This window comes from Diadema antillarum, unplaced genomic scaffold (genome assembly GCF_040938485.1).
Source record: "Diadema antillarum isolate AM-2024a unplaced genomic scaffold, OU_Dant_1.0 seq00000166_RagTag, whole genome shotgun sequence".
NCBI lineage: Eukaryota > Metazoa > Echinodermata > Echinoidea > Diadematoida > Diadematidae > Diadema > Diadema antillarum.
This window is the reverse complement of record NW_027271236.1, coordinates 110,294-138,045: the sequence shown is the minus strand read 5'-3', so window position 1 is coordinate 138,045 and position 27,752 is coordinate 110,294. Positions and strand designations below refer to the sequence as shown.

General features: G+C 38.2%; 2 protein-coding genes across 8 annotated transcripts in view; both read right to left on the bottom strand.

The window, feature by feature from the left end:
* Positions 1 to 753: 753 nt before the first annotated feature.
* LOC139728113 (membralin-like) lies at positions 754 to 16,331 on the bottom strand. The gene is made up of 11 exons (XM_071639072.1): positions 16,113 to 16,331; positions 12,098 to 12,509; positions 11,455 to 11,632; positions 9,879 to 10,139; positions 9,051 to 9,161; positions 7,681 to 7,803; positions 7,086 to 7,244; positions 6,509 to 6,592; positions 5,910 to 6,042; positions 3,769 to 3,868; positions 754 to 2,829 (listed from the first exon to the last, which is right to left on the bottom strand). The coding sequence occupies exons 2-11, from the start codon at positions 12,470 to 12,472 to the stop codon at positions 2,029 to 2,031; spliced, it is 2,325 nt and encodes a 774-aa protein (XP_071495173.1). The 5' UTR covers positions 12,473 to 12,509; positions 16,113 to 16,331; the 3' UTR covers positions 754 to 2,028.
* A 6,964-nt stretch (positions 16,332 to 23,295) lies between these two features.
* LOC139728138 (dual specificity protein phosphatase CDC14A-like) overlaps positions 23,296 to 27,752 on the bottom strand; it is a 75,102-nt gene continuing 70,645 nt past the window's right edge. For all 7 annotated transcript variants that reach the window (XM_071639098.1, XM_071639102.1, XM_071639103.1 and 4 more), the window contains one exon: positions 23,296 to 25,015. In XM_071639098.1, coding sequence (XP_071495199.1) covers positions 24,967 to 25,015 — 49 coding nt within the window. In that variant the 3' untranslated portion in view covers positions 23,296 to 24,966. The remainder of the gene's footprint in view (positions 25,016 to 27,752) is intronic.

Sequence of the window (27,752 nt, the reverse complement as noted above, 5' to 3'; positions counted from 1 at the left end):
AAACATATAATATTGAACTATGGGGTCCCTTTTTTCAGTTGCAAAGAACCCTAAAATATTGAAATGTTTATATATATATATATATATATATATATATATATATATATATATATATATATATACATATACATATATATATTGACTAAGAATCACTTGAAGAAGAAAAAAAAACAGCTACTAAGAAGTAACCAAACGCATAACAGGGTGTAAGGTCAAAATATGGGAAACACAGTTAACGGCTAGATATGTCCTTGTTGGAAGCTTTTGTGAAGCAATATGACACAAAATAATTCAGCAAGCTTCATATCTATATGCACTGAAAATACAACCTCTTCACTCTCATCTGTGCCTTCAATTTCTTAGCATTACAGAGAACCGACTTGCAATTGTTAAAGATTTGAATTTCCAATCAATCCAAATACACTTAAGTTTCAATTTACCACTCTGAAAATGTCTTGAACTCAACTCTCTAATTGTTTTATGAAAATCTTAAGCATATTTTTATTACAACGGTTATCAGCAGGAACTCCTACAATTGCTTCAAATTTTTAAAATGCTTACCTGATATCTAAAACTGGCAGTAATGTTACGTGTCAAATGAATCTGCCTCAAACATGCCAGATTGAAAGAGGAAGGCAGAATATTCACCTAAGTAGCTATACTGGGGTCAGAAACATCCTCAAATAATGACACTTCCTACATATATTAATCTGTATATCTCCCCCCCCCCCCCATTTTATCATTTACCTTTAACCATGTGATTGGCGTACCAGCATATTTTTAGAGAATGGAGGAAGGAATGTGTTGCAATGATGGCCTAAACAATGCTAGCAAGAGCAACAATTAAGACTGGACACATTGGCACTGACTAGCAAAGGGTCTAATCTTGGGTTGGATAAGCAGCAATTTGAACTCACACCAAAAAGATATCTTCACAACTTCATCACTTGTTTTTGATAAAGTACATTAAAATTATTAATCAGATATTGGAACAAATGTGAACCTAGACATATCATTCCTGTTAGGGGCAGACAAAGAAGAAAATTGCTTTTGTGAAAGATATAGACAAGATATTGAAAGGGTTTGAAATTCTTGCATCTTTCAGAACTTCATAACTACCACTGCAGCAGTTTGACAGTGTACAGTGGGATTAATATCACTTCTCACATGTCCCAGGTAATTCTCTGTTGCAGATAATGGGAGAAAAAAAATACCTGTAGGCATGCCAACGAAGCACATTTCTACACCCTAACATCCCTAAAACTTACACACATATCAACTTAACTTATTGCATTCTGAAATTTTATTAACTGCATTTGTGTCTGGAATTTTCTCTGCGTACCTTTTATCTTTAAATTATTGATTCCAACAAATTTGGGTGAAGAAAGTAACATAACAACACTCCAAAAACAATACTGAGGAAAGAATAGTCAGTAATAAGCCAAGGTGGGCACAATTCTCACTATGGGTCTGACAGAGGTCAGAGGTCACTATGGATCTGACAGACGTCAGAGGTCACTATGGGTCTGACAGAGGTCAGATGTTAATGCAATCCTAAGTTTGCATCACTCTTTCTTGTGTACCTTTTATTTCTGCAGTTGCTGAGGTAAAAATCAATTTCATTGTGTAATACAAAAAAAAAAGAATTAGAGCAATTTTTCTTTATGTGAGTTGCTCTAAACATACTAATTGTCATATCTGCTTAGTTTTGGCTTTGGAGATGATAGAAAGAAGTTAGTTATACAACAACTTTAACACCTTTCAAATGGTAAAAGAGAAATCTGACTTCTGTGGTATTTTGGTTAATGAATTCGCACAAGATATCAACATCTATAGTAATAGACAAATGACTTTCCTTTGTCATAATAATTAGAAGCTTTATTTTTTCCAAGTAAATAAGGTGAATTAGGCTATAATGGTAGCTCATCTCTGTTTCTTAAAAGTCAAATTTCAATACAATACCAGATATTTACAATATAAGGGAAAAGCATAAATTCACTATCTAGCCTATTTCTGAACAACTGAGTACTATCGGCTACTATCAGCTTCAAGCTCTGAAGAAGCCGTGCTTTTGGGCAAAGATATACTCTGTGGCAATACACTGTTATCATTTGAATTACTTGGCTTGTATTGAGTTGTAGGTACGTCATTTTCACTGGCTGGCAAGTTACCAAAACTATTCTCTCTCGCGGTGTTGGAAAAAGAAGAGTCCGCAGTGCTCACTTCACTCTGTGAAGCACTTTGCACGCTTTCATTGGTGCTCGGCACTTCACTCCCCCCTGGTGGTGGCTCTTCATGAATTTGGAGCATGCCATCCTCGTGCGGATCATTGCTACTACTTGGGTTTCTGGCGATTAAATCATTGTCTGTGTTTGTAGTAGCATGACTTGCTGTGGTTGTTGAAGGCGTGGTGGCGGCGGCACTCGGTGTTGGCGCTGCTGCCTGCTGGCTGCTTGATGCTGCGGCAGCCGCCTGCCGACGATTGAGCAGGGTCCCCAGGTAGAGCCCAAAGAGAGTGCGACGTTGTCGCCACACTGGTTGCTGCTGAATGGCTGCAACATTCACAGCTGGCAAGGGTTGAGCAGCCTGCTGCTGCTGTTGTGGCTCTTGTTGATTCTGTGTTGTCTCCACTGCAACGTTTCTCCTGTCTTGGGTTGCTCCTTCCCTGGCACCATTGCCTTGCTGCTGGGCGTTCTCTCCGAGGTTGATGTTGATGTTGATTCGCCCATGCATGCCACCATGTTGGTTGCGTTGCAGCAACACCTGTAACCTGGCTTGCTGAAGAATCGCTGGCAGCTCATAATGATGAAAGAAGTATATCATAGAGTGCTGAAAAGAAACAATGCAATACAGCGCAGAAGTGAGTACACAGCTACTTTAACACAATACGTTTGATGATAAACTTACAAGTCCTTACAATGACCCTGTCACCTCTCACAGCAACAGGAATCAAGACAAAAATAATCTTTAAAACAAAAGCCTTATAAACAGAGCTTAATTGGTGCAACATTTTTGTACCACTTTGTTTCCAAAAGACAAAGTTAACTCCTCACTAGGAAGTGTGCATAGGGATTGCACAAGGCTACCATACCTACATGTAATTGCATATTAACCCAGGAAAAAGCTGAATGCATGTGCTTGACTGCATGAATGACAAACAGTGGAAGGTGAAAGTCTGTGCGTAGTAGGTGCAAATGGGATCCACATGACCAGAGTGATATTTACTGTCAAACACTTTTAGCCCGTTGAGGACGAGTCCCAAGTATACTCGGGCAGGTTTCTATGGAAAATGTGTGTTGTAGGAAAATAAAAACCGCCCTCAACAGGTTAACACTATGAACTGGTAAGAAGGCATTGTACATACAGAATGATCAATGAAATACTCCTTCAATTCAATAAGTTGATGATGATGATGATGACAATGATAACTGTTGGTACGTTTCATTATCAAAATGTGAATGTCTCTGCTATTCACCCACATTTCATCATTCTTGGGAGAGATTTACTTGCTATTTTCCCTTCTCCATACTATCATCATCAGCTGCCAAGTTCTAACTGGAAATTTTGTCTGGAGAAGGTCCCTTTATTTTGAGAAAAAATTAAAAATTGACACTTGATTGGCATTACATGACTCTACATTATATTTCAAATAAGACTACACAAGGACTGGTAAAACCATCACTCAATCGAACATAAGGTCATAAGGAGCAACTATCTCTGACACATCGACATATGATACAAAATCTACATCACATTGATTGACATTACCTGAATAAAGAGCCATGATGTAATTAGAGCTAGACCGCTGTACTGGCCGTTAAAGCGATAGTGGTATGCGTAGAATGCGAAGTGGTAGAGATAGAAGAACCTGCGTGATACAAAAAAGAGACAATATATTCAAAGAAAAGTCACAGGAATAAACAGATAACATGTAACAACATGCACACATGTATTTACCTCAAAGTAAGTCACACATGTCATGAACTATTGGCAGTTCACAGAGTACTAGCTAATCAATATTGGTGAGACTGCAAATGCTGGCCAGTACAGTTGTAAATGAATCACACATGGACTATCAAAGATAAAGGCAATGTGCTGCATATAAGACAACATATGTATCAAATAAGCAATTCAAATTATTTATCTACAAATATTTCAAAATGTTTTCTTTCTTTCTGCTCAGTGCACCATTAAAATTTAATATACATGTAAGACCATGAGCTCATAGACTTCCAATAATAAAACATCATTCTGTTATCCCCAACCACCTTTTCACAGACATATTTCTGCATGTATCTCAAAGGTAATATATTTAAAGGTAGTATTTAAAGGTAATATATTTAAAGGTAGTACATTTAAACTTGGCTACTTCTTAGGCACAACACAGTTAAACTTATCAATGCCATCATGCACAGATGTGGCTGCATTAACTTATTGTAAACAAGGAAAAGTAGAAATTACGCGGTGCGTAACATATGTCCCCGCCGGAAGTAGCATTTTGTAACAAAATGTGCAATATAGGTAAAAAATCAAGGTCAAAGGTCAAAGAAGTCAAAGGTCAAAATTCTGTGTAGAAGTTTTGAAGCCCTCACCTAGTGCCATCACATAAAGCAAATGGAATCGAAATTGGGTTAGAAATGGCGAAGGAGTAGCATTTTGTAGCCAATGTACAATATAGGTCAAAAATCAAGGTCAAAGGTCAAAGAAGACAAAGGTCAAAATTCTGTGCAGAAGTTTTGAAGCCCTCACCTAGTGCTATCACATAAAGCAAACGGAATCGAAATCGGGTTAGAAATGGCGAAGGAGTAGCATTCTGTAGCAAAATGCACAATATAGGTCGAAAATCAAGGTCAAAGGTCAAAGAGGTCAAAGGTCAAAATTCTGTGTAGAAGTTTTAAAGCCCTCAACTAGTGCCATCATATAAAGCAAACGGAATCGAAATCGGGTTAAAAATGGCGAAGGAGTAGCATTTCGTAGCAAAATGTACAATATGGGTCAAAAATCAAGGTCAAAGGTCAAAGAAGTCAAAGGTCAAAATTCTGTGTAGAAGTTTTGAAGCCCTCACATAGTGCCATCACATAAAGCAAACGGAATCGAAATCGGGTTAGAAATGGCGAAGGAGTAGCATTTTGTAGCAAAATGTACAATATAGGTCAAAAAATCAAGGTCAAAGGTCAAAGAAGTCAAAGGTCAAAATTCTGTGTAGAAGTTTTGAAGCCCTCACCTAGTGCCATCACATAAAGCAAACGGAATCGAAATCAGGTTAGAAATGGCGAAGGAGTAGCATTTTGTAGCAAAATGTACAATATAGGTCAAAGGTCAAGGTCAAAGGTCACGACTGAAATTCTGTGTAGAAGTTTCAAAGCTCCCATGTAGTGCTATCATATAAAGCAAACAGAATCAAAATTGGCTCATAAATGACAGAGAAGTAGCAAATTGAAGATTTTGATCACACACGGACGCACACACGGACACACGGACGGACGGACGGACGGACACACGGACGGACACACGGACACACACACGTACGGAGCCCGTTTCATAGTCCCCTGCTCGAACTCGTTCGGCGGGGACAACTAATGAAATCAACTTCTGGTCTTTGTATTGTATACAGCTGGTCTCAATATCAAGCTGATCATCACATCAGGTTTACTGATTACCAAACAAATCATCTCCAGATATAAGGCAATGTCTGATAAACAAACAAACAAACAAACAAACAAACAAACAAACAAACAAGAGCCAACACTAGATACTGCATGACATATGTGGGGGTGGGGTTGGGGAAGGGAGAAAGGATTAGCGATATTGAGTCTTGGATTCTCTTCTCATCAATAAAAGAAGTTGAAGATTAGGATTAGGATTAGGATTAGGAAAGAAAGCTGTAGAGGGAGGATGACAGAACTCACCGTAGCCAGTGTCTCTTGGTGATCTGTGTGTGGCAGCAGATTGCATCGTACTGGTCAGCCACCCACACAATCAGAATGATGTAGAAGGCCGTCGTCGTGTCATTGAAAAACTCGGACATGATAGCCTCCATTCCTGGGCAGAGAGATGAAGCAAAGTTTTGTTACGTTCAATACATCAGCACATCAGTAATGCGAACACACAAACTTTACTACTGATTATAAATTCTGTGATCTAAAATAAGCTTGTGATCTTTAGCACCATCACTGAAATCCATCTTCCTATTCACCATATATTGATAAACATCTACTGTATTCATCCAAAAAGAACATGAATCCAATATATTCCCTAAGTGGGACATCATCACATCAGCACTTGGTCCCAGCTAAAGCCCACCCCACAAAGTGCCTGTACAAAATCAGGGTACCACAAAATCAGCAGCCTGCAAGCAGACATTGCATTGCAAGCTCAAGGCTAAAACTCACACTCGAAAACCACCATAGCATCAAGATCTTGTGAAAGTCTATGAACAAACACAGGAAGTAGCCCTTGACTCTGCCACAAGTCAAAGGTCAAAGGTCAAACTGATGGCTGGACTCACCAACCAAGGCCAAGATGACAGTCAGCAGAGGGGCGGCTGGGAAGGCAATGGTTGTATTCATCTCCAGCATCTGCAGCAGGTCAACTGGACAGAGATGAAGGAGAAATCACAACATTCAAGTTGAGTACCACTTTCTTAAAGGTACTGTTTACCATTGGGAGCAGTGATTTTAAAAATGTTCAAGATAACACATTTGATGCATATGTGGAGTTCAGTTGTATCACAAAACATCCTACCATACAATAATTTTGCAATAAAGCCCAAAATATTTATAAGGAGATATCACTATTTTTCTCAATAAACCATAACTGTAGATGGTTTACTCTGCAAACAATTTTATTATAACTATAGTTCTGATTTTGTATATTAAACAATACTTAACCTTGATAATGCTGATTAACATTTTTACATTGGTTGCTTCTATCCGTAAATCACATTTAAGGACTATGTTGAAGCACTAAATTTGGGTCTTTGTTTCATCTGCAAATGGTAAATGCTGCCTTTAGATATACAGATTATTGTTCAATGAGGACAGCAGACAAATGTCTACACATGTCTTAATGTCCAAAGGACTGACCTATGAAGACGAATATCTGGTGATGGGAGTATCTGAGGAGCATGGAGATAGAAATGGTGAAGATGAGCATGATGAAACCAGCTGCAATGTATGACGAGCGTGCCATCCACATGCTGACAAAACGGTAGTGCTCTCCAGTAACAACATTCCTCAAATAACCTGGGGGTTTCAGCGGAGAAAAGTTGCAACAAAAACACAGAATATTGATTTTTGCCTCTAAGCACAAAACAAAAATATGGTCTACATTTCACAGAGTATCAATTCATGACACACACACAATGTATCTGGAAAAACAATAATAATACTAAACTAATTCCAAATTAAGCTCCAAACCTATCATTCCTGAATATAGCTATCATAAGACAATATCAAAATTTCAATCTCATTGTTAATTAATAACTTTGTAAGAAATAAAATGAAGTAAACACACCACACGAAAAGTAACAAATTACAGCAAAAATAAAATTCTGTTATATTCATGCTACTTTGGAAACTCAATTTTTACCACCACCTCTCCATACTATACCTTCCTGCGGTATGAAAAAATGGGTAGATTTCGGAGAAACGATTAAAGATACATAGAAGAGTATGGTACCTTTATTATCTTCATATTCTGCCAGGCTCTTGACGCTAGACATCAGAATGTCATCATAGCCCAAGAACTCATCCAGGAGGAACCTACTCAAGGCATCACCAAAGCACTCATCTTGTGCTGGGTCTGGAAAAGAATTGGGAGGAAAAAAATGAACACATCCAGGGTGCTACATAAGCACTGATTGCCCGGGGCAAGTGAAAATCAAATTCGGGCAAAGTGTTTTTGAACAGTAAGAACAAATGCTTGCCCTAATTGGCAAGCAAAAACTTTTGAAAACACCTTTTTTTTCCCTTATTCCCCCAAACAAACCCACAAAGTCAACCATACAGAAGCCCAAAGATAATGGCTGTTTAGTGATGCAATGCACTTTATATTTCATTTCAGCAACTTTCCAACACATACGTCTAGAAGCCCCAACGCAAAGCAACGGCAACACTTGATCGGACAGAGTTGGTTACTACAAAGTGTTTAAGCGTGTGAATCAATGTGTGCTGTTTATTCAAATGATTGTGTCTTATTAAGCCCTTGACCTACACAAGATTTTCTATATCATTTCCTTATATTTGGACTTTCTTTTCAGGCAAGTGTTTTGCAGCAATTTTGATAATCTGTTACCCCACCGCGCAAGTGGTATATAAAGTTATGTAGCACCCAGACATCTGAAAGGACCTGGACCTAATATACCAAGACTAATCAGACCAGAGCCTAACAGACAAGACATTGTAATTCTAGACCAAAGTTGACTGGGAGATCTCTACAAGAAAGCAGGTCACATTACTGTTATGATGGAGAGGCATGCCTAAGTAAAAACAGGGGGTCTAGGGGGAAACCCTGTGCCCCAAGTCCTTCTGGTACCGAGCCCTTATGTCATGCCTTGGAACCACCAACAGGGTAATTCTGTATCAAGTTTTGTATCCACATATGACATGCCATCATAGTCTCTAACTAAAAACGTGCCATTACGGTAGAATCTGTTCTTTTTTTTTTACATAGAGTATTTGTTCTACACGAGAACTGTAAGTGCCCAAGTACATGTCAAATTACAGTCAGAGACTAGTCTGTTCAACATGTGCTACTTTGAAGTGACAATGAGCAAATTGAGACATCCAAGATGGTTTGAATTTACTGTTTTTACAGCAAGTCAAACTACTACTAGTAGTATCATTGTCAACTTGTATACATAGTATCAATCATTCCAACCTGCACATTAAAATTAGTTGCTACAGTCACAAAGGGAAATGAGAATGCTGAAACAACAACTGAAATAACAGTTCCTCCTGTAATCTTTGAAGACAAAAACCTCCTATGAAAGCTTCTGATATTACAGCCTCGGAGGGTGAAGTCTCTATCCTGTAGTCCCACATACTCACCTAGCTGTATGACCATGACAGGTATCCCAAGCCGTTCTCTAGTGCTAGGGGATAGTCGCAGAAATCCATACTCCAGAGAATACTCCATAATGTACTCATCCACTGGCCAGACTGTATTATGGAATAGACCACAGTTGGATTGATATATTCATTTTATTTCATTTATTAATTTTTTATTTTTTATTTTTTTTTTTTTTTGGGGGGGGGGGGGGGGGGGGTTGAAGAGGAGAGGTTGACAAAAGAATGAAAAATGCTGAACACTTCCATAACAAAGAATCCACTGTCACAGCATGTACTTATGTAGGGCTTGATAAGAGCAGTGGTCAGGTGGCCAGGGGCCACTAAAAATTTATGTAGAGCCACCAAATTTCCAAAAAGGTTATCTTTTGGTAGCCCAATTGGGCAGCTGATATTCAAAATAAAGTTTTATACTTCACTTTATTTTGGGCTCCTACATTTCTTTTTCAGGTCACCAGAGAAAAAAATGTTAATGCTGAGCCCTGATTTATGTATTTAGATTGTTTGTTACCAACCTGATACATTCGAGGATTTTATAAACACGTGTCTTGGTCTGAGAGACATGTTTCATTTCACACATTCTATGCATCATATAAATCATCTCCATTTTACAGGCAGCTCCTGGTGTTATTTTATTTTTAAGTCATCTGGGCCCCGTTTTATCAAAAGATAAAATCGATTTTAAATTTCCTCACTACACAGGCTGCCATAGACTTACAGTTGAAATCAACTATATAATCAATTTTAACTCTTCATAAACAGGGCCCTGAGTACTGAGACAGAGGTGACAACATGGCCACTTGTACCCACCTGCCCTGGTGAACATCTCAAATTCAGAGACCGTCTCTCGGAAGGGCTGCATGTTCTTCTCCAACGAGTGAGTGTTCGGCAAGTCGCCCACGGTTGAGTTGATGGCCGTCCACAGGATGCCCTGCCAGAGTGACCCCTTGACCATGTCCTCTTTTTCTTCCTTGACCACCTCCTCCCCTTTGACCACATCAGGGTACTCCCAGTAGGTGGGCATCAGACTGACGTTAGCATACTGGGGGTCATCCTCCACTTTAGTCACTCCTGCATCAAAGTCAAATCATATTTAGCAGAATTCCTGAATTACAAATGATGAGATATTGGCAGGGCTGCCAACATTCATCCATCAGAATCAGGAAGATTCCAGAAAGAAATCAGTAAGATACTTGTGTGATATACATATGCATCTCAATGAGAGAAATAATTCTTGAATCAGGTAGATTTGTATATTCTCTAATCTAGACATGAAGAGATCTTGAAATTTTCAGGAAGCCTCATGCAAAATCATGTAGACTTGGCATCTCTGTATTCATATATGGCAGATTCAACCCAACCTCATTTAAAAGAAGTCAAATTTACTTGAACAGAGCATTTCAATTCATTGGGGGGGGGGGGGGGGGGTCAACAACTACCTTCAGAAGGTACAAAGTATATTGAAGCTCAGTGATAAGAAGAGTTTCTCATATATGCAAGACCTCCAATTTTATATCCTACCCATGGAACATAGTGTTTTGGCTCCACGAGATAAAATGGCATGATAACATGCAACAATGTTCAGCTAGACTCTGTGGGACTCTAGCTGATTGTAGCACCAATTGGTACCACTGTAAGTCATGTACACCAATATCTGAAATATGCTCAGGGACCAGGGCTCTTGGTGCGCAGTTCTTTGCAGATTAAAATGAGGGCTCAGTAAATAAGACTTTGAGAGACACCCCAAAGTTTCTTTCTTAAAATATATTACAGGTCAAAATTCCACACCTAGACATGATGTAATTGGCATTTCAAATATATTGATCTAATTGACAACAGTTGAAACATCTTCCTTAGTCATCCAGAAAGTCCACAATAAGACTAGAGCAGGCATGAAATATTACCTCCATCAAGGAGAATATGCTTTAGCTGGCATTGGTTTGTCTGTCTGTTTGTTTGCAAAATAATTTAAAGTTGTGAATGGATTCGGATGAAACTTACATGACAAGTTGATAATACCACAAGGAGCGGATTATCAAACTCTGGAAGTGAACCAGACCAGCATTGGATCCAGGATTCTTAAAGAATATATAATACACTGTATATATTTTTCAAGGATTGCCACTGGAAAAAAAGAGTAACAAAATGAAGGGAGTTCAAGCTGCACATATATGAGGTGTGAATACAAGCACTGAATGTGCGCTAGAAGGGCAACATGCAGGAAGCTGATGAGGGGGCTTTTTCATCATTTGGAGATAGGGCAATTTTCAACATGCGCGTATGGGTGGAAATGAGCTGCTTGGCGGAGGTCTGCACTCTCAAAGTGCTTTTCTAAGTTCATCTTTTTTTCTATCATTAAATTGAATATTTATCCAAAATATCTCACCCTGTATCCTCCTTCCATAGGACACCTCATAGATGGGGCCGTCCGTGCGGTTCCGCACGATCTCCACACGAAGGATGCCCTCTCTTGGCCACTTGTCACGGTAGTCAGCCAGACAGTTGATAGGCGAGCGGGAGAAGGTGCGATGAATGTACGCAAGTACAAATAGTGCAGTCAAAGCCTTTGGATAAGAAAAACAAGGAGTACTGCAATATGATATGAGGAGAGACTGAATGTCTGTAAGCATATCATCCAGACTGGACTTTTGTTTCTTTGTGGGACTTTCATCTTGACCAAACATGTATATTATGTACATAAAATGCATTATGCAAACACTGCACTACACCCAAGGAATGGGGACATGCTGTAAAAACAAAGAAACAAAATTAATCAGAGAATTAAGCTACCAAACCATTTAAATGTTTAAAAATTCTTTAGCAAGTACAGTATTGTAACTCTTCTTGTAACATTTCCTCGAATGCATGCTGGGGAAATTAGACATTGCTCAAAAAGCTGGCCCAAACAAATAGAAAACTATGCAAGCAATGAAGTATTGTAACAGATTTATATGGGAGATGATGATGTAAAGAACAAATAAACAAACAAACGAAACAAATGTGGTCATCTAAGCTGATTGAGCAGATACCTTGAGAAGAATGGCAAATTCAAAAAATCTCCTGATGGGTGGAGGGAATGCCCTGGCATAGGTGATGGCAATCTTGAAGAAGAGGGCATGAAAGAGTCTGTCTCGGACGTTGAGCAAGGGGTTGTTGTTATTGTTGTTGTTGCCACGGCCGTTGTTGACATTCTGGGTGCCTGCTGGAAGATTGGGCAGAGGCTGGTCTTCCTGATGTGGCTGTGCTTGCTGCTGCGGCTGCGGCTGAGGCTGCTGCTGTTGCTGCTGCTGTGGTACTTGTGGCTGCGGTTGATCACTGTCTTGAGGATCCCCTGCTTGCTGTTGTTGTGAAGGTGGTTGCACCCCAGACAGAGGGCCAGCAGGGATGTCAGCAGTGGTAGACATTGTCGAAGACAAGGATTTCAGGAGAGCTCACTAGTTCCTACGTGTAGACAAAGTTACAACAGTATAGAAATTGCACAAATTTGTTAACAATTCATATACAATTTTATACATCTTTCCACTCATGTGAATATAAATTATGCCTTTCTGCTGTATCAGTATACTAAGCAAAGACTTGCAATCATACATGCAAGACTCAATAATAACTCTTTCTCTGGTGGCCAGAAAAAGAAATGTAGTGGCCAACAATAAACGAAACATAACATTTAACAATCCATTTTCAATCTTGAGTGCCTGATCAAGCCATCAAGAGATAGCCTTTTGGTAGCCCATCATAGATTTTTAGTGGCAATGGGCCATTGCTAATTCTCACTATCGCCAATGACGTAAAAAGTACCCGGATGTGGCTTTTTCGTCAAGATGTAGTACACTTGGTAGCAAGGGCACTTCCGGCGCGGAGCATAATTTGCACAACGCTAGCGTGCGCGTACGTATACCTTACCTATAGCGCAGCGCCGACCACGGGTAAAGTACAGTAGGCCCCTGTACCGCCCGAGCCAGCGAGTGGCCAGGCCTGTCATACTCGTACACTGTATAGTCCCCTCCGGCGGCCGGCCGGCCTTGCAGCATTAGCATGCACCACTCTGCACGCAGCGCATAAGCTCACACATACCAGTAGCGTACTGCTTGATCATGCGATCGATGTGCACATCACAGATCAGTCATCTCTGCATACGCTGAAAATATGCTGGAAAATATTCACCCACCTGGATATACAGTATATCGTCATGGAATGCCCATCTTTTTTTTTTATTTGTTCTCTGTCGAAATGTCGCGAACACAATCGGGAACGAACAGTGATGTCGAATTTATCCTGTCTCCGAAGCAACTTCTTCCAAGTAAGTACGTACAATGTACGTAGGCACTAGGCCTACTACTGAGTACATATACTACTAAGTACCACTACTAGCAGCTAGTAAGTCGCGCGTGCACATACTGCGCTGTGGAGTCACCCGCAAACTTCACCCACGCGGCCACGTCACGTCTCGCATGCCAGTAAGGGTCCTATTTCTGCAGATTTTTTTCATTTATTGTCGTGCGAACAACACATGGCAGCTTCGCAGCAACAACCAAAAGTCGTATGAACAGCAATTTCTTAAGAATGGAGAAATTTCAAATCATATTAAAGCTGTAATTCAAGTCGAGAAAACCGGAAGTACACATAGAATACAGTCGGTTGTGTGTGTAAATAGCATTTGTCACGTATCACGCGCGTACGAACGGAAGTGACTTTGCTACCGGACTATCCCATAATGCACCGTAAATGACGCATAAATCAACATCCGGGTACTTTTTACGTCATTGGCGATAGCGAGAATTTCGAGCCCTTCATGGGTTTCCTGTCTACTAGATTATGTGGATACATTCTCTTCATATGTGTTGTGACACCTGGCTTTGGAGTATGGCAAACTCGGGATGCGTTCAAGGGCTCTCCTTAAGCGAACCAAATTGTGCCAAAACCATGCCAGAGGAGCGTTCAAACGCTCCTAAAGCTAAGAAGAGTAAAGTGTGCCTTACTGATAGCTGAATTGAACCAAACCAAAAAAGTGGACCATTTCCCTCGTGCCAAAACCGTGCCAGAGGAGCGCTCAAATGCTCCTAAAGCTAAGAAGAGTAAAGTGTGCCTTACTGATAGCTGAATCGAACCAAGCCAAAAAAGTGGACCATTTCCCGATGTACTCCAAAAGCGTACCGAAAGCATACCAACAGTTTGCATGTGAAGAATGCGCGTAGACATTGCACATCATATAATGCAAAGTCACAAAGAGTTTATTCTCTTTGTTCGGGACATCTGTAAAGTAGTTTAAGTGCACCAGGTGAATCAACGACCCTGTTGCTACAAAATGTGTGACCCCCCCCCCTCTAAAAATAACTCATGAGGTATGCTTTCTTTAGAGACCAGCCAGCATGAGCTTGAACACTCCAAACCTGGCACGACAGTATTATCATACAGAAGTATGGTTCGCTTTGCCTTTGGTGCTTTTGAGCCCTTGAGTGAATGCACACACCAGTTGATTAGTTCACTTGACACTTCCCATCATGTATAGTATTGCCTTACCTTACCTAATACAATCTTGTTTCTATGCAGCTATCATGTCATGCCAATGCAAAAGGATGTGGAGCTTGCCCAATCCCATTTCTGGATTTCTCTAACATTACAGTAGACTTTTAGAGTACATGGTAACCCTACTACATATCGACCGCCCTTATTGAAAGTGACCGCGAAGTACTGGCGCACAGAACGCTTAATAGTACCGGTACACACTTCACTGCGCGCAGAGCACATAAAAATGGATTGGCTTTGACTGTTGATGAGGATGTGTGGGAAAACACGAAAATTCACTGTTCATTAATTGTTTAAATCAAGGACATAATTTCGAATGAATATTTTAACCGAATCGTATATGTAACGTCTACCGGGGTATGAAAGTTCCTAAAAAGCCTCGTACAACACGGTGTTCAATACAACTCGGTTTGTGTGCATTGTCAATGCAAAAACAGCGGTCGATCTCAATAAGGAGTGGTACCACGGGGAGCTGAAACGAGGCCACGCAAGTTCGACGGCGATATTTTTGCACTGAAACTTCGAATTGAAAAGGGAACAACGGCATTTGATAGTGCTGGATTTTCTCAATCACGTAGGTCAAGTTTTTACATGAATTTCAGTGTTAGATATTCTTATCAAGCAAACGGATATTAGGCGGTCGATGAGTAGTAGGTCCAACCATACTAAACGACAGTAACGTGTGTCAAATATAATAGGTCTCGATGCTACACTGTTGACTGTAAATTTAGATGTATGATGGGGGGTTGTTTTTCTGGACACTTAAGTTCGCACGTGAAAACTTGCCTATCTTACATAGAATATGCCCCCTTCTTTACCTCAAAGACTTGATATAGACTCCTCATATACTAGACAACATACTCTGAAAACGGCGTGAGAACCTACTAAATTGTTGGATTTTCCCCTTCAAAGTGACTCCATGTAGGAATGTATCAAAGAGAGTTGTGCACGCGTTGATCTTGTACGGGAAATATATGGGGAGCGAGCGTGCACGGTGTTTACATTCTCGCCGTACGATCGATGCTATCGAACATTCGATCGAACTGGCCTAATGACATATGTGTGTATAAATGTTAAACTCGTAACACCTTGTGAGACTTTCACAGCGTCATTTTCATTACAGACGCACTAAATACACACACTTACATTTTACAATACGCGTCCAGTCCCACAACCTGTCTGGTCCCACAACGCTTGGCCAGTTGGTGATAACATTTTTGGAACAGCAACAGAAGACCATCAATCAGCCCAGCGATTAGTTAAAGTTTCAGGTGCCCAGATGCTATCTGGGCAGGAAATAATTCAATATCCCCATATACTGATATAGGGGACGACTGACACTTAATTATTAATGTGGTTGCTTTACTCAGTTTTACGTTAAAGTACTCTACGCAAAAAGTGTAATGTTAGTGTAGGCAGGCACGGCGTCGTACCATGCGACATTACTTGTGTACACACTTGCGCCCATGACTTTACATTGTGACTTTGTCAATGCGTTATAATGCTGTGTTTACGTACCCTGCGGTATAAAGGGTGAGAATAACCGATGTCCGCTCTCTGCTCCAAAGTTTCGTCAGCTATCGATAAAAATGACGGACAAATGGCGAAAAACCCACGCTAATTATGAGCATTTCCTTCGTCAGTATTTCGTCAGTAGATGATAAGGAAGGGCGATGCAATTTCACCAGACTCTGTCTTCACTAAATTTCCTTCGCTAATTTCTCAATGTGTGTTCTATAGTGGCCATTTTGCGAGTATGAAGAGGACGAGTCCAAGTTGTGTCAAAGGGGAGGACGGGCTTTGCGCTTCGATACTTCGAATATCTTTTGTTTATGAGTAGCGAGCATTTCATTTACTGAGTAATTCGCATGGAGGGTTTTAGGAGCGACTGAACATTTTTGCTTGATGCCAGTTGGACTAAATCACAAACTAGGGGAAAGCACTTCTTGAACTGCCAGTTGCAATGAGAATTAAGGAAAAAAGAGAGAGCGAGAGAGGAAAAAAATACAACCTATAGTATTTGCTGGTAGGGATTGACAGTTGCAATTCCCTTTTATACCTGGCCCTCATAAAAGTTTGGGCTTGATTGCCATTTAGTGATAATTATGTTGATCATATTGACAGCACTCTCAAGGCTTTGCAAAATCTATACTTTCTTAATATTTTACGCAGTGTAGACAATGTATTGTTATAAATTTTTATAATGTACTGTGTATATGACCACAAAAAAAAAATCAAAAGGGTTTGCAGCAAGGGGGACTACACATAGCGCCTAGAGCCATTACAATATATTTCATTAGTTATCTACCAATACTGAGTATTTGATAATGCATTTAATCTATCATTAACTTCTACATTACTAATCTCCAGGTATAGATCTACTTATTGATTTAGTTACATGTAGGCCCTACTGTTTAATTTTTTTTTTTCATTCATCCACTTCTCTTGTTTATCTCTCTATTCATTATCATAACTTTTCCATTTGGATTTTATATTTATTCATTCATCTGTTATTCATTCACTTCCTTATCTACTAATATTTTCTTTCTTTCTTTCTTTCTTTCTTCTTTATACATCTATTTATGATTCATTAATTTCCTTATTCACTTATAAATTTACAAATAGCCTATATTTTGTTTATTCTGCTGATGAAAGTAGCAAACATGCTAATGAACAGTGTGTCATACACACACAGAAATGAAGGTGCAATCTCTTCAGTCTATACCTGCACCAATGGAAAAGTGCCAGGACATGTCAAAAGGATGCCATCAAAAAATAAGTAGCAAAATCTTGTAATGACAAGTTTTATACTCATTAACTGAAACAAAGATTTCAAAACAAACAACAAATTACATGAGCACTTCTGTGGTTCATTTGTCAACCTGAATATTGCACAAAGTAAAGGTTAAACCAAACTCAATTTGCCAATGAAATTAACAAACTAACTTAAAAAATGAATATTCAAGGCTAATAGACACACACACACACACACACACACATACACATACATACAGATGTAAATGTTAAAATGAATAAATATATACAGTTGTACGTATGTATGTATGTATGTATACAATGTATACATACATATCAAATGTATGCCCTAAGTGTGAGGTGTGTTAACAGTGTCATTCTTTCTCCACTCAATTAAATATAAAATAGAAACAAAGGTGTCCACACTCATAATATGCTGGTAGAACAATCTAGGCAGGTCACCCGAATGTGAGAGGGTTACGCCCTTGCTGGATTGGTGGAGGTGTGTGGTTTTTTACTGATGGACTTTACATGGAGGAAATGCAGGTTGTGATGTATATGTAATCTCTTATATTCTTGCCATTTCTGCAATGCAAATACCACTGGTACAGTCAGACAGACAGACAGACACATACTCATACACACCCACACATGCATGACCACAAAAGCACATTCAAATTCTCACCAAAGCCTCAATAGCATTTGTGTAACATGCTCTGGAGGGTTGACTGTGCCAAACTGCAAAGCGGCAGATTATGTCTGCTATAACTAACCTGCACGAAAAGGGGTATGTTGTAATTGTTAATTACAATCACTAATATTCCCCAAACTGCTACTGAACAGTCAATATGAACATGCAAAAAGCGCGCCAATATCAATTTAACTCACAACTTGCCGTATCTTGCCATATAGCTTTTACACAAATGACAAAATCATGAAATTCCTTTTTTTTTTCCAAACACAACTACTTCCCAGACTCAAATATTACTTCTGAATTTGAGTACATTTTCACTAGTGTGATTGTAAAATATTACTTTCTCTTTTTAGAAATTATCTTTAGCTGGTCAAGAATTCCCCTTTAGTAGCATAATGATTTTTGTTCACAAATAAATTTAAAGGGATGTTGTCATTTTCAAAATCTTCATAATCCGCGGGGCTGGCTTTGTATTTTCAATTTATTTGAAAGTCGTAATACAGCTCAGAGAGCCGAGGTCCACTGGTTGTGCTTTTTTTCCCCCTAATAGCGCAACCATATTGGCTAGTCGTATCTTCCAAGCATTTGAGGAGAGGCTGAAAATAAGGACTTTAATACAGACGAGGATTAAACTGAAGACAAGACAGCCTGCACTTTGACAAACACAGCAATGATATTGTACACCTTCTATGAAGTAATTCACAAAACACAAACAGATGAGTCGCTAGGATTTCATGGTTTCTCTTGTAAGATTTAGACCACAAAGTATTTAATAACGCTGCTGTAGCAAGAGTGACATTCTTACACTTTGGCCACATCAATTTGCCACTGCTGAAACCAATACAGAATACGTCTTCCCCCATAAAATCCAACGCCTCTCTCGTGACATGGCATTTGGAGATAAAGCCAATAATTTTCTGACAGATTCTTCCACTGAAATGAAAAACCAGGTTACAAATACTTTCAAAAACTATTCAACATGTACAATGAAAACCATCATAATCTCATAGCATCATTACAGTCAATTCACATTCCTATATACAGGTACACACAATATATATGTCTTTACTTTTGGTTGTTAATTCATAGATACAAAAATAACCTATTTGTGATTAATTCTTCATCTCCTCTTAAACAATACATGTTTTAGTTTCAAGACGCATATACAAGCATAATAGTGGCCAAGCAGGGATGGAAAGCACTAATAAAAAGAAACCTATACAGCCACGTCACACATAAACATGAAATTAGAAGATAAAAATGGTCCCCATATCTGAATGTTCATGCCGAGTCTTCAGTCTCAAGGCCCGGGGTATCATCTTAGGAGAGCCACACAACAAAGAACCTACAGCAATAGAGTGAGCCAAGTGTCATCAAAACACACTTTTAAAAACACAGAGTACCAATAAACCAGAACATCATGCTAAAATGACTACACACAAAGCCAAATTCAGGAAAGAAAAACACAGTTATTTTCAAGATACACGAAATCATCCTTGTGCCCTGTTTTTCTTCGTACAAAGCCAGACATGAGACTGAGGCCGCATTCACTTTAACTTGGGTTGACCGGAATAAAATCAATTTGGACAAACCACTCAATAGCTGGTGTTCCCTAAAAAACAACAACAAACAAACAAACAATAAAACTGGAAATGGGAACCTAATGTTTAGCAGTCACTAAAATGACAAGTCAATTCATACTTCTCACTATTAATTTTCCTGTCTTTTTTTTCCTGTTATATTTGCAAACTTCTCTTTTACAACTACCACACTTGTCATAAATTTGCCTTGAAAAGAAAATATGAACACTTCTGAATAAACTTCCTAGTATTACAAATGTAAATTCAAAACATACCAACAAAATTCGCACCAACACCAGTGAAGCATTGACTGCCTGACATGCACACAGTAGTTTTCTGAGAAGATTTGTTACATTGATTACCAATTACTTGAAATGATGTATGTTATTTGCTTGCTCAAATCAAATGAGTCCATTTCTTGCCTAACCCTGTACCACACCAACATGGTTTTTGAGGGGCCAGTCTATTTTGACAGACAGATATTAAAGAGATATGAAATCAGGGTCATTGAGACACACCATCAGTCCACTACTGTATTATTGAATAAATGTCCTTCACAGTCTATGCAACATACTTTCTGGTGATCAGCACACAGCTATGTGACAACAGATGATCAAATGGGACACCTATGAGCTGTTGTAACAAAACCAGCAATATCATGAGGTGCTAAGACAATAAAAACAAATCCAAATGACACACTTTACCATCACTAACATATTTCTCATCATGTTCTCAATGATACATCACTTTGCAAAATTATATCCTAGAACACAGATTTTACTAAAAAACTGAGCAAAGTTTTACAATCATCTACAGGAATGTTTGCTGCTTTGGCAACATGGAAACTCAAGAATAAATATGTGTATTATTTCCACTTGTTTTGTATTTTGTTTGTTCAGTATGTATCTGGCCATGCAAATAATGGTAACAAGATATAGTAAGTGAATCTACCTGAATAAGTGTCTTATCATGTGATAAACAAATTTGACTGTTTTTGTTAGAAATTGTCTACATTATAACAAAGGAATTATCTTTGACAGGATAGGCAAGACACTGTGTGTTCAATGCAGAAGAGACAAATGTCTTTAAGGATTTTCTTAAACCACTGTAAGTACATTAATGACAAGGGAACAGTGTACTTCAAAATTCTGGCCTTGCAGAAACCTTTATATTAGCTCTGAAGCACAGCTGAAGACAAGAATACGCTCTCATGAACGTACCAATCATGATCGCTCAGGAAGAACAATTCTACACTGTAAATGTTAAAATCTAAACTGTAATTTGTTGAGAATTGCTTAATTTGACAGCTATTGACCGACCTGGATTATTTACTGAAGGAAAGGGTGTCAGCTGTTGTGTAATTAAAGGAAAAAGGATTGTGTGGTTTAAAGAAGACAACTGCTGGTTAAATGAGATACTAGTATACTGTGATTGTAGTCCATGGAACATGGTTACAACACACTGTAATCTCAACGAGTGTAATAACATGGTCACATTGAAAAAGTAAGAAATACATTCTGAAAATTTTAAATGAAAACATGATTACGAGGCAGCAAAGTAAGGTATATCTCATTCCAAATTAAAAAGCATCAAAATACAAAATAGCTTCAAAAGCCATGACAACAGTAAAATTTTCCACACAATCATGAAATCATCTGACATAATAAACAAACAAGTTTACTGAACTGAAAATTGAAACTCATAATTGATCAGGTTCTCAAGTGACAGCAATTAATTTTCCATCACAAACAAACTTTAAAGCATTACATAATGGAAGGAGATATATTTGGTTTTCTTTAAAAGAATACTTGTGTGAGCGTGAATTAGTATCAGTTAAGCATGGATACAAATACTAATTAACTGGCTCTTTTTAATCTCACAAATGCTGAATAATCTCTACAACTGACTTCTTATTGAAAAAGAAAAGAAAAACTCTTACTTCAAACTCAACATAGCATCAACTTAATTCACTGAACATTATTCCACAAATGAAGTGCTATCTTAATCATATACTCTCTCTGAAATATGAACAGCTGATACTACTGGGATATGATTGATTCAAACTGCGATAACTTAGGGGAAAAACGTTGGTCTCATATACATGTACATAAGATGACCCTCTTGAATAAAATCCAGCTGATATAAGAACACGACACCACTGCTACCTGAGAGTATATGCGCTGATGAAGGACTATACTACATCAAAAGCTAATACAAACACACTAGATGAGCAGATCTCAAAGTACAGCTTCATAACAGAAATAAAACCTACATAATAGTGAAAATTCAAAAACTACAGAAACATACAATCAACACTTAGCCACTCTTTTTTTTTTAATATGAGCATTGCAACAGTTAGGTTTTTATCGTATTTCATAGACGAGCAATGCACATCAGTTTGTTGCGCACATTCAAAATACAGCAATTGCTAACTGCTATATGGAATGACCTAAAGTTGCTAGCGATCTAATATTCTGTCTCTCTACTGTCTACGTGGATTGCATTGATCTCTCAGAATTCTGTGTACACGTTTCACACTTCTTACTCTTTACTTCTCCAACTTTGGTACGGTATAAAAATATGTATCACAAGCTCTTTAGAAATATACAACCCTAGGTTCTCTTAGTAGTAAAAGTGTGCAAGACGGACCCACGAAGAGGAGTTACTTGTGTGCATAGACTACAAAGCTGCTCTGGATATATCCTAAATGGTTGTGCCTATACAACAGGCAGAAAGAGAGAGAAACTGAGAGAGCCACACAAAACAAGAACCACATGTATACCATGGTAGGTTTTGCAAAGGACATGGAAAGTTTAGAGCATTGTAGAGACTTAGAATGTAAACATGAGAGTGCATTCATCAACAATCCACATCCTAGGTACATGAAAATAGAATGCTACGTAATTGGTTCACGCATAGGCTCTAATGTGGAAATGAAGACAGAGAATAATGGAATACTAGGAGAGGAAATTAGCTTACAAAAGAGAAAGGAAAATACAAGACAATTACTCAGGATCCTTTCAAAACTTTTCTTCACTTCAAACCTTGGCACATTCATCTCAAATCCTAACAGAGAAAAAAAATCAACAACAAAGAGTTTCTGAATAAAATGTTAAAATCACCCTAAAACTGCAAATTTCCCTATACTCATATTCGACAGCATTGTAAGAAAACTCAACTCCAAGAGTCATCTTGCTTATGTTCTATACTGGAATGACTGTATCTAAAGGCACTCAGTCGTGTATTTCAACTGTCTGCAACAATGATCACAACTAATGACAATATCTTGATATATATATCTCATACCTTACATTTAACAATATTTCATTATCAACAATAACAATTTACCTTGCTGTGTACCTTTTAGAGAATATATGCATTTCCTGTCACATTTCAAAGTTCCCTTAACATTCACTTCATGAAATGCTTGTGCACTGTGGAAAATAGTGATTTTAAAACTAAAACAACAACAGCAATGCTCTAACACAATCTTTGGGTGCTCAAAACTTGTGACTTCTACTTCACTTAATGTAAATTTTGCAGGTCATAAATATTTTAACTGAATAAAGTCAATGGGGATGGCACATGCTTGCACAGGACAAGTGAACATTTTTCACCTCAAAGTATCATTCCTTTCATTAAAGATCAAAGATCAAGTCATGAAATCAGAAACACAAGATGATGACTGTCAAAATCTTTCCTTACAATTATTTTGATATGCACCGAAATGGAAACCAAGTCAGCCTCACTGACAATTTCTCATGTTTCTGTTTTGCACTGCGAGTGACAAAGAAAGCATTATATTAGATGACCACACTCCCTGAAACAGTTGTTTCAGTTGTTTGAACTGCAAACTCAAATGACAAGGAATATCCAATGAATGGAGAGGTAAATAAACTGTTTTGTTCGTAAGTGTACAGAATGGGGAAATTTGGTCAAAAGAAGAGCTTCATTCATCAATGAGTAAAAAACAAAAACAAAATACTTTCACATGACTGGGCACTACACAGCACTCAGCAAAATATCTGGTAAATGAAGGACCAACATTCCTCAGTGTGACTCTTAAAAGTGTGACATATTTGGTCCACCAAGAAATTAGGGGAAACATGCAATGTGTAATTATCAAAAACTTCACTGTACATTTCTACCTGTGTCTCATTACAGAATTGATATAATTGATATATTGATATAATATGCAAAATGTCAGATTTTGGAGTATTATGAGAATTGTAACCTGTAGGTAAGCAATCGCAGGACTAATGACTAATCTCCTCACACAGTACGCACATGCAGTCTGTGACACACGTATACATACAGACTAGGCTAATTGGAGCAATTCCTAAATCTTACTCGTAGGGTTGGAATGTGGTAGCAACATAAAATGTATATTACAATAAGGCTGGACAGCAATTTGATACACTCTGCATTGAAGCAGTACTTGCAAACTCAATCACACCAATATATACTATAAGTTTCTAGTAGAGTCCAGCAACTCTCAATTTGTTGAAACAGAAGAATCGGGACTACTGTATTGTGAACTTACAAGATTCAAACGTTTAACATTGCTGTGATATTACGAGAAATTTTTGAGTAGCATATTTCGAATACTACAAAGCAGTTACCACAACTAATGCAACAAAATTATCTCTTTTTATGAAGAATTTCAGGCCAAAGATTCTTATGGTTGAACATGCAGAGTACGTTTGATATTATATTTGTTCATATCATAGCAATAGACACGTGTCCTGTTAATCCATAATAATTCACAAGGACAAACCAAGGGAATGCGGAAAGAATGTACATTTATTACATGGATGTATTCAACTAAAAACATCCTGGCACAATAAAGGGGAAAAAATTAAGGACTTCAGAAAGAGAATACGTAAGGCTGATAAATTAGCTCAGGTCTCCCATTAAAAATCATAACTTAATCTACTATGTACAGAGCATATATAAAAAGGCAAAAATTAAATAGAAAGGCTATGAGCTGAAATAAAAGTTTGCAGAAAGATCTAGTAAAACAGGGGACAACGAACCCGACAGAAGGACATATACAAGTCAATGGTGTTCAGCTGTTCTACTCTGAGAACATTCACAAGGCACTTTGGGCATAGAATACATCAGCGAGTAGGAAAGAAGATGTGAAAAAGTTGTTGTTTTTTTTTCTCTCTTTCTCTGAAATCCTTGTCAGAGTGTGAACTCTCTCCATCAAAATTCCTGAGAAGATTGTGTGATGTGTGAACGCGAGTCTTGTTCCTCGTCGTCATTGTCTGGAAGGCCACAGCAAGGGTGAAGGAGGAGTGGAGGGAACGCTTAGGAGAGGAGACGGGTCACGGGATCAGGATCAGCGAAGCGCTGCCGACTTAGTAGAATGAATACGAGGGCTTGTACGACTGTGGCATGGTGAGAAAAACATGAAAAGAAAGAAAAAAAATACTTCAGTTAGCCTCTTAATATTATCATACTCTAGTTCATTGATGCTACAGAATTTCCAAAATAATTCTGATAAATGCAATACATAGGCCACTTCTTGGGCCCATTCACATATTACTGATATGTTCTGTTGAAAGTGCTTACTTGTGATATGCAGCACATTTTCTACTTCGATCTAACCTCAAATGCACATACTTTTAATGTCTTTTCACAACTTAATCTTGAGGCATATACACATTGTACAATGTAGCTTTTACTGGTCAATCACAGCAGAGCACAAATAAAACACAACTTCTCCTAGTTGGCTCTGAGACATGATTTCACTAAAAACAACAGATTTTACCAATTTTAAATTTTTTTTTTTTCAGTATAAAAACAAATCAACATCTTTTTCAGTAGAAAAGAAATGAAAAAAAAAAGAAGAATGATAATAAGTTACATGCTTCTGTATTAAAGGTGCATCTTTAAAGGAACTGAGTACACTGACAGCACATCAATCATGCCTGGAAATGACATTTTCTTGTACTTGCCAATCACTCAGTTGGATGGCATGTGAATATGTTACATTGTGCTTATGATAAAGCATAAATGAATAAATGAATACAGAGAAACGGCTGAGGAATCGTGTAAAAAAAAAATCAAAAGGTATGTCTGACATTAGTCAAAGAGATGCAATGCGGCACAAGGAGAGATTTTAAAAAAAGAGAATGACATGTCTTGAAGCTGCGTAAAGAAGAATGCTGAAATGACCTCAAACGAGGAAAACAAAAAGTGTATAATGGCAGCAGAATCTTGTAGCTGAAATGAAGAAATAAATATTGAATGAAGATAAATATTGAATGTAGATGACACATATGAAAACTGGAAGAAAAATAAACTTGGAGGCAAGGCAATGATCAATTGCAACTTGCAGGAACAGTCATTAAAATAGAGGAGAGAGAAAAAATAATAATCGATGGGCAATGTTGCAGCTGTAATTTGCAAAATTATCATGAGAACATCAAACAGATATGCACTCACTGCAATTTTAATGATGACTTAAGTTGTGTAAATGAGTTTTAACATCCAGCTGAGTCTGAAAGGGATATTGACATCAGATACAGTTCATTTTTCAAAGCCAACTGGAAGATGCTTTGAGCATTTAAACAAAAACAAAAGAGAATCCGAGCAATCATATCAATTCACACGTAAACATGCAAAGGGTTGCTCCATTTGGCAATTTGTGCAAGCTACACATTTCGAATGGTCAATGTTATCCACAAACCAACTCAACAGAGTTGACAAGCTTGCTCACAAGAGCTACACTGTACTTCAGTAATCTCAAGTGACAGACGTATGGCTGGTGACTAATCAAATGACACTTAACAAGTGAGCCAATAGGGGACACTCGACTAGTGAGCCATAAGGTGATGCCTAACTAGAGACCAATCAAGTGACACCTGGTTTGTCATCATTCACGTGTCCCCTGACCTATGACCCTTCGCGGTAAGACCTGAAGGGTCACCCATTTCATGCAGATTCAGACTGAATTTAAAAAAATGAAAAACACACACAAAACAAAGCAGAAGTGGCTTGCATTTTCTGAGGGAGGGAGCAAGTTTTCAAGGGAACTAATCATGCAACTACACTAAAGGAAAAAAAAAATCACATCACATCCTGAAAAAGTGGAAATTTTTGCGGATTTCGCGCAACTAGAAAACTAGCGCGAAAATAAAAGCAAGCAAATATTCTTGCTAGCCATCCGTTCCAGTAGTTGACGTCTCGATTCCGCTGAACTAAAAACATGCAAAACTCTTCATACCTTGCCAAGCGCGATAAATTAGTCGGGCGAAAATATCCACTTTTACAGTAGGTTCTAAACATGCATTTGAGTAATTACAGCCAGGTTACACACAAAAATCATGGCCAAAGGTAGCATTGTACACATGCATTTTTTGTCAGTGGAAGCTTTTAAGTATAACACAAGAATGCTTCTAAAGTCAAAGGCATAATACATTTCTCTTTCTCTTTCTTTCTTCCTCTATTCTTTGAATGTTTCATCGACTGGATCAAATTCACCTCAATCAATGCAGTGAACTTGCCCATAGATAGGAGTGGTCGAGTGTATATATAATCAGTTGTGAGCTGGATGAGATAATATATTGGAATGTGGATGAATTTCTGGAGATCCTTCCCAGTTTAAAGGACAAGTTCACCTTCATAAACATAAGGATTGAGAGAATGTAGCAATATTAGTAGAACACATCATTGAAATTTTGAGGAAAATCAGACAATCCGTTCAAAAGTTATGAATTTTTGAAGTTTTTGTGCAGTACCCGCTGGATGAGAAGACTACTGCAGTGTACGAATAACTTAGATGTCACATGCGTACAACAATATAAGGAAAATATAAAGAGAATTTCACAAAACTCCATCTTTTCGAAAAAGTACACATTCCCCTGCCTCGTTACCGACAAATGTTATGGGTAATACTATTCCCCCTGCCTTTAGAAAGAGGCAAGTCAAGTGCTCTTTTATTGTGCGAAAAAAGTGAAAATATGTTGAATTTTCTTTTACATTTTCTTTATACTGTTGTACGCATATGACTCACAAGCTGTAGTAGTCTCCTCATCCAGCGGTTCCAACACAAAAATTTAAAAAATTCATAACTTTTGCATCGATTGTCCAATTTTCCTCAAACTTTCACTGATGTGCTCT

Bases quoted from the DNA above. Each gene is read 5' to 3' on its own strand.
- LOC139728113 (XM_071639072.1), bottom strand. From the start codon at position 12,472: ATGTCTACCACTGCTGACATCCCTGCTGGCCCTCTGTCTGGGGTGCAA. The intron at 10,140-11,454 runs GTGAGATATTTT...ACTTTGATGCAG, and splicing joins CTATGGAAGGAGGATACAGG to GAGTGACTAAAGTGGAGGAT. The intron at 2,830-3,768 runs GTAATGTCAATC...GTTTCTTTTCAG, and splicing joins CATCATGGCTCTTTATTCAG to CACTCTATGATATACTTCTT.